Source organism: Aplidium turbinatum, chromosome 7 (genome assembly GCF_918807975.1).
Source record: "Aplidium turbinatum chromosome 7, kaAplTurb1.1, whole genome shotgun sequence".
In the NCBI taxonomy this organism is placed as follows: Eukaryota; Metazoa; Chordata; class Ascidiacea; order Aplousobranchia; family Polyclinidae; genus Aplidium; species Aplidium turbinatum.
Window position 1 is genome coordinate 578,774 of NC_137478.1, and position 12,805 is coordinate 591,578.

The 12,805-nt window shown below is 43.8% G+C and overlaps 1 protein-coding gene across 1 annotated transcript; it reads left to right on the top strand.

The window, feature by feature from the left end:
* Window positions 1-511: 511 nt before the first annotated feature.
* On the top strand, window positions 512-12,716 carry LOC145774799 (myosin light chain kinase, smooth muscle-like). The gene is made up of 8 exons (XM_082586111.1): window positions 512-641; window positions 5,617-5,725; window positions 6,704-6,907; window positions 7,064-7,205; window positions 7,463-7,665; window positions 8,433-8,585; window positions 11,866-12,004; window positions 12,519-12,716. The coding sequence occupies exons 1-8, from the start codon at window positions 629-631 to the stop codon at window positions 12,609-12,611; spliced, it is 1,056 nt and encodes a 351-aa protein (XP_082442237.1). The 5' UTR covers window positions 512-628; the 3' UTR covers window positions 12,612-12,716.
* Window positions 12,717-12,805: the final 89 nt, after the last annotated feature.

A 12,805-nucleotide genomic window follows, 5' to 3' on the forward strand; every position in this document is an offset into this window, starting at 1 on the left:
AACGCGAGCCGCAGGCAACTATTTGTCGAAACATTAGCCTAAGCAAAGAATTATCCGATAGGGGCAGTTCGGATGAATGTGGGAGGTTGATTAGGCTGCACATGTTACTTTCTGCTACTGCGCATGTTTGGCTGCCAAGCGAACAGCTGTGGCAGAGGTACAGAAGGCTAAGCAGGAAAACAAGCAAATGAACAACTTTTGAATCTCGCTTCTAAATCTTATATTATTTGATCAATGTTGCTATGGTAATATCCCGTCATTAGTTGATCGCTCGTATAACAAAGATCAACAGTGGTGGCTGTTGCGTCGCATTTGCATAAACTGACATTTTAACTAGCGCGAGATCCTCGCTTGTGTGAAGACACCACTCGCTTTTCACTCAGCCAGGAAATCACCCGTTTGCATTGATCCAACGTCTGCGAGCGTTGAATCAATGCAATAAACATAAAGGACTGATAGGTTGGCTGGGTATTCATTGATCTTATTAAATTAACCTCAAGTTTTCTATCGCAGTTTGTGACGTCATATGCTTCCTTTAACTGGGCTTGTTAATTGATTACGTCACTTCTCTAACTGAGTCGCTTGAACAAGTAGGTCTTTCATTGCTGCACCAACTGCTTATGACGTCATGGCTGGCTCAGGTACGTTGTTGTGATGCAATCACATAACCTTAATGACGATTTTTCCATCATTATTTAGGCTACTACTACCATAGTTTCCTTCCAAGAAGCCAAAGCAGCTCACTCATGAGACGAAAAAAATAATGAGGTTGGTTGTCCTGGTAACCACGAGGCCATTTGAACATTTACTTTGTACCAGATGTAGCAATTGAAAGTGTAGTCCTCAGTTAGTGAGTCAGACATCGAGGGAGCCTCATAGCCCATTGGCTAAAACCGCAATTTGCAGCTTTGCAAAGTTCCACAGTCAATGGCGAAAAACCCAATACAGGAGATGCTTATTCGAGATTCCAAGGCTTCAGTCCACAGTCGTCTTCAGCAAACTGTAAAGATCTTGATCGCTGATAGAAGATTGAAAAGTATTCAAGTTAAATTTAATTTTTGACTAAAACCAATGAGTTTTATTCTTTCATTAACTTTCAAGATCGGTAGGCACTTTAACATAGGGCACTTAGGACAGTTTTCCGTGCGAACCAGCTACCAGCAAGAAAGGTAGGACAATTTTCCTTATAAACTTAACTGATTACAGTCATTAAGATCCTTCTTGCACTCAGTTCAGTTGCAGAAGAAAAAAGAGTATTAGCAGAGGGTGGGAATCGAACCTACGCAATCAAAACGACTGAAAAAATTCCCTTGCCCTAACCTTAACCCATTAGCCCACGCTGCTTGTGGCGATACATTCACTTAATTTTCTTTGTATCAAAAATCTTTCGAGTAGATCAGTCAGAATATCACGTGCTGAGTCACATGACTGAAATCAGATGATTCGCAAGGAAAACTGTCCTATGTTAAAGTGCCTACCCTCAAGATCAGTACAATTGCGACGCCAAGTGGCAAGAATTCATCGCTCAGGTGACGTCGTTCATGTTTAAATAAGTTTAATTTCTGACGTCACAATAGTTGCAATTAGAGATTCCGAATTACCGGTTTTGAAAGAATTTTGGAAAGCCGGAAAAAATTTAACCCAATCCTGGAAAAAAACGGGATTCTTCAGCACAGCCTGTCCCGAGCAAGCCTGTTAATCGATGGAACTTCAGAATGGCTAACTGGGAGTACTATAGCCTCCTCACCAATGAAGCCACACAGTATCTCCCATCCCCTCACACCAACAACGTGGAAGAAGCCTACCAGGACTTTTGTGATGCAATAACATCAGCGGCAAAACAATCCATCCCCCGCGGCCGACGAAAGACCTACATACCGTGCTGGGATAAGGAGTGCGAAAGCCTCTACTCCGACTTCCTCCACGCCCCTCAGGGCAATGACACCAACAGCTCAGCCACAGCTCTGCTGGCAAGGCTGGACTTAAAGAGGAAGGAGCGCTGGACAGAAGCCGTTGAATCAATCGACTTCACGCACTCCAGCCGCATAGCATGGAGTACACTGAACAACCTAACTGGCAGATCACGTGCCTCTCGTCAACAATGTCCCGTTTCAGCAAACTCCATCGCCTCACAACTTGTGGAGAACGGGAAATACAAATCGAGAGACCGTGAATCTGATAGATCCGTCTTGCAAGAAATGACGGACCTCTGGAGGGTAACAACCCCAGACGGGGACAACATCTCGTGTGAGTTCACCTCGGAAGAATTTTCCGCCGCCCTCCAGCACATAAAGCCAGGTAAAGCCCCGGGCCCTGACCACCTATGCCCGGAGTTGATACTCCATGCTGCTGCCTCCTTAAAGTCCTGGTTAAAAGACTTCCTTTCCTGCTGTTTGCGCCACCTGAGAATTCCCAGAATCTGGAGAAGAGCCCTTGTGGTTGCAGTCCCTAAGCCGAAGAAGCCCCCAGGGGACCCGAAGAGTTACCGTCCAATCTCACTGCTCTGCATCCCCTTCAAGATCCTCGAGAGACTCATCTACGCCCGTGTCGAACCAATAATAGATCCGCAGCTCCCCCGTGAACAAGCTGGTTTCCGACACGGACGATCAACCGTAGATCAGGTCACACTTATGACCCAAGACATTGAGGACAGCTTCTCGGCTAAGAAGAAGGCTGGCGCCGTGTTTGTTGATCTCACGGCTGCCTATGACACCGTATGGCATAGCGGCCTTACCTGCAAGTTACTCCGTCTGCTCTCTGACAGACACATGGTCCATATGATGATGGAACTTGTGCAAAACCGCAGTTTTACCCTCACAACCGGTAGCGGTCGTCGAAGCAGACTACGCCGACTTAAAAACGGCGTCCCACAGGGCTCAGTCTTGGCTCCTCTCCTGTTCAACATATACACCTACGACTTGCCCCCCACCACCTCCAGGAAGTATGCTTACGCAGACGACCTGGCACTCCTGCACTCAGCAGGAAACTGGCAGTCAGCGGAGAGGAACCTCAGCCAAGACATGCAAACACTATCAGCATACCTCCAGAAATGGAAGCTACAGCTCAGCAAGCCAAAGACAGTGTCGGCGGCCTTCCACCTTAACAACCGGGAGGCACAGCGTGAGATAAACATCAAGATTGATGGGGAACGCCTGCCCTACTGTGCCGAACCTACATACCTCGGCATAACCCTGGACAGGTCACTCACGTACCGCCGGCACTTAAAGTCACTGCGCAAAAAACTATCTACACGCGTCGCACTTTTGAGGCGATTGGCGGGTTCCGGCTGGGGAGCTGGTGCTAAAACTCTTCGTACAGCTACCCTAGCCCTTGTTCATTCCACCGCTGAGTACTGCGCGCCGGTCTGGTGTCGTAGTTCTCACACCCACCAGATTGATACCGCCATTAACGACGCACTGCGTACTGTGACTGGATGCCTGCGTCCCACTCCAACGGACTGCCTACCCATCCTAGCAGGCATCCAACCCGCTGAGCTACGCCGTAAAGGAGCCACGATTTCTCTCGCTCGCCGCGCTTTGGACCCCGACCATCTCCTCCATGCAACACTCAAGAGACCACCACCTATAAAGCAGCGCTTGAAATCAAGACGCCCCTTTGTGCCTGCCGCACAACAACTCCTTAAGAACGCAGAAGAACTTAGTTTAAGTGCGGCACACTGGACGAACCACATGTGGAACACGGAGTGGCAAAATCACACCCCCACGCTCCGTGACTTCATACCCAACGCCGATCCCCGTCCACCAGGGATGTCCCTCGCAAGGCTTGCGTGGGTCAGGCTTAACCGCCTGCGAACTGGCGTCGGCCGCTTTCGTTCGGACATGCACAAATGGGGCCTGGCTCCTTCATCAGAATGCGAGTGTGGTGCCACGGAACAGACCGCAGACCATGTCATCCACCACTGCCTAACCCACCGGCCTCCACACGGTACGCATGGTCTGAGAATCCTGGACGACGAGACTGCCGAGTGGCTGAAGATTTCCTGCCCTCCAATCTAGCCTGGAAAGATCGCTCACACGCCATCATCATCATCAGCACAGTATGAGTTGGCCACACGCTTAGAACGCGCGTTTTCGTGGAGGCTAGATTGAGTTTTAACTCTCGATCGGGTTGAAATATAGAAACTATTCACTTTGTAGCTCAGCATCAAAGTGGTGTGGAGAAATGAATGCAGTGTTGTTCAATTTGCGTTCTATCTTTAATCTAGCAGTGAATAGGCCTACATGCCCCAACGTTGACAAAAGGGCCCACGGAGTACTGTTAGACCACAGCCCGGGGGGATTTTAGGGGCCTGTAATCTTTCCAACGGGAACTTGAAAAACCACCATCTATCTCTTGGATATATTGCGTTTTCCATAGAAGTAATTGGTACCGGGCCCAAATTATCCTCCCAACGGAACTGCTTAGCCAGACCAGACATGTAAAGACCAGAAATGGCTTACACAGTAAATACAATGTGGAAACTGGGATACACGGCCGTTTGAGGTTTTACAGGTAGACTACTGATAAAAGCAAATAGACAACATGAAAATACAAACAACGTGGCGTAGTACATCGAATTAACAAAACGAAAAATACATCCAAGCTTGTTAGGTTTATTTTTCCTGGAATGACTTGGTTAAAATCACGGGGCATTAATAGATGTGTCACTTAGCCGTGATCGCAGCTTCGTGTCAAACAATCCTGGTGCAGAAATGTTCCTTCTGCTTGTACTGAAGTTGGTGGGTTGCTCACTAAAGCATTGAAAGGCTGCTCCAGTTTGCTTGGTTTTTGTCCAGTAGCTTCTAGTAATTTCATCTCTTGCCTTATCGTGGCTTGGAATCGGCTTCTATTATATTAAACCAAAAACCAGGAATTTTTACACGAAAAAACAGGGAAAACGAAAATTGAAAAATCACCAAATTCTGAGAATTTCCGAAACCAGGATCCCGGTACTCAAATCCAAATTGCAATATGCAGAGTCGTTCAACGTCGGAAGACAACCAGAGAAAAATGAATTACGTACAGTGCGGTTGGTTGTGACAACATCATCACAAAACAAACAGCTCTGCTTAATGATGCGTGACGTTGGTTGCATGAACAAAAGAATAAAAGTTTTATTTGTGTTGTAATAAAATATAAAATTTTGATAGTGACGTATGGGTTTGCATCAGAATGGCAGCAAAGGGTTTGTGAAGTAGAAACAACGTCATTAGACGTAGCGTTAATGTCGACAATCGCGTTCCAGCGATGACAATAGAGCGACATTCCACAGGTTGGATCAAAGCAGACGAACAATCAGGTTTTGACGCTTTTCGCTCGTGTCTGCAACCACTTGGAGAAGTTGTTAGTTGTGAAGCTGTTGCGTCGGAGGTCGTTGTCGGCCACTGAAGGAGCTTTTGCGTAAACCTGGTCCCTTTCAGAGGAATTGAGGATTTCGAGGGCAACTGAGAAACATTATTTATATATTTTTGCAGTTTAAAGTTTTACCCCCTCACCTAATCACTGTACGTTCTGTTAAGTTGTTTCATGATCAATCAATAGATCGAGTAGTTCTGTTTGTTTCAACATCGAATTACAAAACCGAGTATTTGATCGTATATGACGTCATACTTGCAGCTTCTAGAGCCGAAAATCTTCCAGCAGTTGCGTTCAAGCACAAGGTGGTGAAGCACAGATCTGATGTGATGCTGGAGGATCTATACGACGTCAAGGACCCACTCGGGAGGTAAGAAGTCGTAACATTGTTTTGTTTTAAAAGTACTGTAGTTTGAAGGAGCAATAATTTACACAGTTTGGTTCAACCATCGGTTGATGCGCCTTCACCCCCTGGTAACGATAACCTTCTTTCAATTGCTTCCTCGCACCATTTATCTAGGGGCTGAGATGGATAGGTATCCCAAGTTTAATTTGGAATGATCCATCCATAGTTATAGTTTCCACCTTTTCATTAAATTGTTCCAGATAAGTTTTTTTTTTTATAACTGTTCCAACAACCTTGATAGAATAAACTTTTGTTTTAATTTCATTCTTTGTCGTTGTTGTGAATGTTCGATTGAGCGCGAGCCGTCTTCTCTTACGTGGTTAAATTGTCGTGACTGGACAAAGGCCATTGATACTAACAATGCATAAGCCCACACCTTGCTTAACTAAACTTATCTATTTGACGTGACAATGTAATCGCGGTGACATTAGAATGGAAGTTATTTACATTTACAATGTCCAACACCGTGTCACTTCTCACCTGCTGAAGTCAATCGTTTCATAGAAATATTGGTTGCTTGATAACTTGGTCATCTAGCAGAGTAAATGTCTTTAATAATTTGATTGATTGGCGTTTATTGTGTTGCGAGTATAAATACACACATTCATTAAGCAAAGTCAAATAAAACATTCGATCACGTAGAATTTGTGGATACTGCAACGGGTGGCTGCGAAGTGACCTGGAAGGTCTTCTAGTCGAGCAGCCACCGCTTGACTGCAGAATTTCGCCACTTGATGTCACCAAGCACTGGTCGTAATGGCAATCATCACTGGAGTGATGAGAAAATATCGTCTTGGAGATGTTTGATTGTTCATCATGAGCTTCTCTGACGCAAGCCACGTTCATAAGTTCGACATCATGGGAAACAAAGAAGACTTGAAGCATCTCACTTTGCTTGTGCAAGTCTTCACTCATTCATCATTTGACCCCATTGTTCTGCAGCGGAAGATTCGGGAAGGTTTATCTTGTGGAGGAGAAAAATGGAGAAAAGAAATTCGCCGCGAAGCATTGCGCGTGCCGACGCCCGAGCCAACGAAAAGATTTCGAACTCGAAATCGAAATCATGAACGAACTGAAGCATCCGAAGCTGTTGCATCTTTATGACGCAATCTTTGGCAAGAATGACGTCACGCTCGTATTGGAACTGTAAGTGACGTCAATTGAATCTCAAACAGAAATTTTATTAAAATTTGTGAAGTTTGTTCCTAAGTTAATTTTCTGTGGTTATCTCATATGATGTTTGCTACAAGTTGATAAATGAAACCGCTTTTTGTGATTAAAACGTTTGCTCGCATCACAAAGGGTGACGGGCGGAGAGCTGTTCGACCGTATCGCAGACGACGCATTTGACCTGACAGAGGAATTGGCCATCACCTATATACGACAGATATGTGAGGCTGTCAGTTACATGCACTCCGTTGACATTCTTCACTTAGACTTGAAGGTACTTTCAGGTTGAACACAGCAAACTTGATTCAATTGAACTGAACTTTTTAATCTGTGAATGAAACAGACTCATGTTCGAAAGGTTGTCGGTTCAACACCCACCGAGCGAACGTGTCTGAGTATTTTAATGGCACGCTTGAATTTTAACACAAAGAATGGTTTGCTTGACCTTAAATCAAGTTTATTTAAATCGTCAGCACGAGCCGTCATATTTTGACATGGACTCATTTGAATCTTCATGCTTTCTCTCTCCAGCCAGAGAACATCCTCTGTCTTAGCCCGGACAGTCTCGACCATATCAAGATCATCGACTTCGGGTTCGCGCGTCGCTACACCCCGAATACCCCTCTCAAGATCATGTTTGGAACCCCAGAGTTTGTCGCCCCCGAAGTTGTGAACTTTGACCCCTTGGGAAAGGGCACAGACGTGTGGAGCATCGGGATCATCACATACGTGCTGTGAGTGTTCTGGAAGATTTGCAAATGTGTGGTGCTAAAAATATTCTGTGCGATGATAATAATATTCTGCGCGATGATAATAAGATGCCGAGTGATGATAATAAGATGTTGCGTAATGGAAATAAGCTGTTGCGTGATAATGATAAAATGATACAACCAAGCAACCACACGGCATTTAACATAATACATTAAAGTGAACATAAACTATAAACTACGAACGTTTTCGGCCATACACATGTTAGCCCTTTTCAAGTAACATGTGTACGTAAAGCCGAAAACGTTCGTAGTTTATAGTTTATGTTCACTCTAATTGTATGTTATTAAATGTCGTGTGGTTGCTTGGTTGTATCTGCCTTTGGTTGAAGAAAGTCACCTCTTTACCAAAATTGTATGATAATGAAATGCTGCGTGATGATAATGAAATGCTGCGTGATGATAATAAAATGCTGCGTGATGATAATAAAATGCTGCGTGATGATAATAAAATGTTGCGTGATGATAATAAAATGTTGCGTGATGATAATAGAATTTTGCGTGATGATAATAAGAGTCTGTATGATATTAATAAGGTGTTGCGTGATAATAATAAGGTGTTGTTTGATGATAATAAGATGCTGCGTGATGATCATACCATGCTGCGTGATGGTAATATGATGTTATACGGTAATTATAAGATGCTGAGTGATTACAATAACATTCTAGTGATGATAATAAAATGTTGTATGATGCTGATAAGATGCTGTGTGATAATTATGTAATTTCTTTAGATTATCGGGACTTTCCCCTTTTATGGGTGAAACTGAACAAGAGACTCTTTCCAACGTGACCGCTTGCGACGTTGACTTTGACGAAGATTGCTTTGATGAGGTCACAGACAAAGCAAAGGATTTTATTACAAAGATGCTCGCGCGCAGGGAGAGGTGAGCGGTTTGTTGCGTCATAAATAAAGCTATGTAAGCTGAAACTGTTGTAAAAACACTAAATTAACATGTGATGGCGATGGGAACGATGCGCGTTGAACGCTTCGTGTGGGGATGGGAAAACATGACATCACAATTAAGTGCGACTCTGTGTGAAGCGTTAAACACGAGCAATCAATAGAAACGAGAATCTAAACATTTTCACTCAGGTTGTACATGAACAGGGAGGTACTGCCAGAATGTTTTTTTTTCTGTTTTCAAATGTTATTATTGCGTTGAATAACAACGCTCGGATGAGACAGGCCACCCAACCTGCCCCCAGAGAGTTTGTGTAATCTCAATTAGCAGCACTTTGTGTTTTCACATCATTTCCATGCACAGAGACGTTGAAATGATGACTTTTCGTAGGTAATTGCTTTGGGTGTTCAGTACACAACTCTAATGCATCAGAGGAGAGCAAACCAGTCGTTCCAAAGTCGTTCAACTCATCATTTGAACCCAAATACATCTTTTTGGATTTGCCTGTCCATCTTCTGTCGATGGTTTCCCATTATCACTGACCATTCATTGGTTAATCTCAAACTGAGAATGGTTCAATTTTATTTCCCCATTAACTGACTGTGCAATAGATGGTATGTCCAATTTCTCAATTTGAAAGACGCAATCCATGCAACATCCTCTTGAACAATTGATGTTAGTTCTTTGCATTTTCGTTTGGATTATATCTAAGGCATTTTATTTCATTTGCTATACAAGGGGTTCAGTATCGGAAAGAATAAGCGATTTCACCTGAATGTATTAGTAATGACAATAACTTATCAGGGAAGATGAATTGACATTATGGCAGAAGACTTGCTGGAATGTGATTTTTAAAGTTTTGGATTCTCAATGCTTTCTTCAATTTAATAAAAAAAGTTATTTGCCATAAAATCAAGTGGAAAATATTTATTTCCTTTTTTTGCTTGTCCACACCACGTCGCATGGCACCACTACTTGTCCACACCGCGTCACATGGCACCACTGTTTATCCACACCACGTCATATGGCACCACTGCTTGTCCACACCACGTCACATGGCACCACTGCTTGTCCACACCACGTCACATGGCACTACTGTTTATCCACACCACGTCACATGGCACCACTGCTTGTCCACACCACGTCATATGGCACCACTGTTTATCCACACCACGTCACATGGCACCACTGCTTGTCCACACCACGTCACATGGCACCACTGTTTGTCCACACCACGTCACATGGCACCACTGCTTGTCCACGCCACGTCGCATGGCACCACTGTTTATCCACACCACGTCACATGGCACCACTGTTTATCCACACCACGTCACATGGCACCACTGCTTGTCCACATCACGTCATATGGCACCACTGTTTATCCACACCACGTCATATGGCACCACTGTTTGTCCACACCACGTCACATGGCACCACTGTTTGTCCACACCACGTCACATGGCACCACTGTTTATCCACACCACGTCACATGGCACCACTGTTTATCCACACCACGCCGCATGGCACCACTGTTTATCCACACCACGTCGCATGGCACTACTGTTTATCCACACCACGTCACATGGCACCACTGCTTGTCCACACCACGTCACATGGCACCACTGTTTACTAGTGTGTCCAGAGGCTGGCAGTGGCGAACCCAGTGAAGGATGATGTTGATGAAGGTGTATTTGCAAGGTTGGATTACTGTAGACCTACCCACCGTGTGTTTTGTTGAAACCGCCCCTCTGAGGATACTTACTGGATCACCCGTGGCTGCCAGAAAGTCGTGTGCACTGAGCAGTACACTGAGCAGTACACGTACACTGAGCAATGGCTTTCTTGATTTCTACCACTGCTTTGGTGGTTTTTTCAATAGGGTTGCTTGCGTGGTTGGTTAAGGTTAATTTTTTTTTTAGTTTAAGGTTAATTTATTGTATGGTTAAGTTATTTGCATGGTTAAGTGCTGGCTGTGATTTTGGGCTTTTCAGCGATCGGGAAAGGTGTAGAAGCGATGGGTTAGCATAACTGCTACATTAGGGTTACCATATTTGAAAAAGCAAAATTCCGGACAGTGGATGACTATTTTCATGAGACCATAATATGCGCTACCGAACTATTAGCCATTAGAATTAGTCAAGGATTCTATAGCAAAAATTCACTAGGCTTCCTCCTCTATGACATTTCAAGTAAATCTCTGATTATATGTGCGAAATCGCCTGCTTTTATAGACTGTTGGAATGTTCTAGTAATTTTCGCAGCATGTGATCTATATCTAACCAATTCTGATTCAGCACAACAGTCAATAAGTTCAAGAAAGTTCCAAAGCTCCAGAAAGTTCTAAGTGGTAAACATCATTGATAAGGAAAACGCTCTCTTCCATCATAATTCCGTACAACCTCGTAATAAAAAAAATGGCAGTGTTGCACAGTACGATTGCAGATGTAGTGAAATGAGCTGGCTGAGCGAATTTTTTAGAAAAAAATTTTCTAATTCCCCCAAAACGCCCATCATAAAATTCCGGACATTTGAGCATTTTTTAAAATTCCTCCCGGACGCAAAATTTAACACTAAATTCCGGACATATCCGGAATTTTCCGGACGGTATGGCAACCCTATGCTACATATATTTTCATATGAGAATATGAAGCATTTGTAAAACCTCGATGCTGTTGATTGTTGTTTATTGAAACAACATTGTTTCACAACTTATTTAAAACTTTGATCAACTTCTTTCCACAAGTTGGACAAATAGTCAATAGTCATGCTTCAAATAGCTTCTCAGAGCTCGTACCAATTCAAGCCACGATCGATATATGGTTTAATGGTTCATGAGCAATGTTGTACGAGGAATAATCACCAATAAAGTCTGATTTCTACCAAACTATATTTACTTATAGTTTATATTCAGTTTAATGTATTATGTTAAATGCCGTGTGGTTGCTTGGTTCTATATTTACTTTTCTTTCCCATAAAATTTGATATGTTAACAACAAATTTTCATTTACAAAGGGCATCTGGTAACAACTCGATTATTGTGCAAGACAGACCCCGGAAAGCCACTAAATGCTTTATGACGCTGTTCGAATGTTGCTGATCTTTTGGGAAATAATTTCTCATCTGTTCAAGTCACAATAGGTGGACGACATTTAGGCCTACGTCTGGCTTTCCAGAGGGTGGTTTCCCTCGGTTTCCATGGTTACCTCCAATCTGCATCTTTTCCAGTTTTTCAATAACAAGTGATTTACGTTTTCTGATTTAGGCAACGACCATCATGCGATGAGTGCTTGCAGCATCCCTGGCTCCTCTCGGACATAAAGAAGCCGTCTATGCAGCACAGGAAGAGCCTGGCGGTCGCCATCACCAACCTTAAGAAGTTTGTAGCCAGAAGGAAATGGATGGTGAGTTATACAGAGAACTCATGATGCCCCAAGTAGGGCAACAACCTAAGATCAACGGTATTACCTCGCTCCAATACTTTGGTTGGTTAAGTGCCAGACATTGCAAAGAAACAAGATCAAGCAACGCTGGTTCGACTCTCGGGGTGTTCGCTTGAGCAGCACACTTCAAGGACAATTTTCCATTCAGCAAGCACTTAGTGAATGGAATAATTCATAGACAACAACATTTCACCAATCGGTAACTTCATTCTGTTAATCTTTGTGACCGGGTCTGTGTCAGTGATGGTTCAAAGCCTCTACAAGTATGCGAAACTACCAGTAATACGCTCTAAAAGAGGCTTTCTCAGTCAAAGGAAAAAATTCCCACTTTTCGCAAAACTATTATTACGTAGGTAAACTTTGACATCATTTTAAAACATTCCCAATAAAGTAAACAGCTTGTGGCCTTGATCAGGAGTGACCTCCATAAGTGGAGTCTTGTTTGAAAGAGCTGAACGACTGTCAATGATTGCAGCGCTCGATCAACGCGGTCCGAGCAATGAACCGACTCCAGGCAGGAGTGCGGAAGCTGGGAGATGCCCAGAAGGAAACGACGAAGCACAAATAGTCGATTGTTGGAGGACAATCGAATCGCGGCCGAGACAATGCAACTCGATCCTCAACAGCCACCATGCGGTCATAGCCTTTCTGAAATGCAAACATTGTAGCATCTGTGTGGCCGCCTGCAGACTTCGAGAAGACCTTTCGCGGTGGTCTGGAATGGTTGGGCCTTATTTTACGAGCAAACAAACCGGTGCTGCA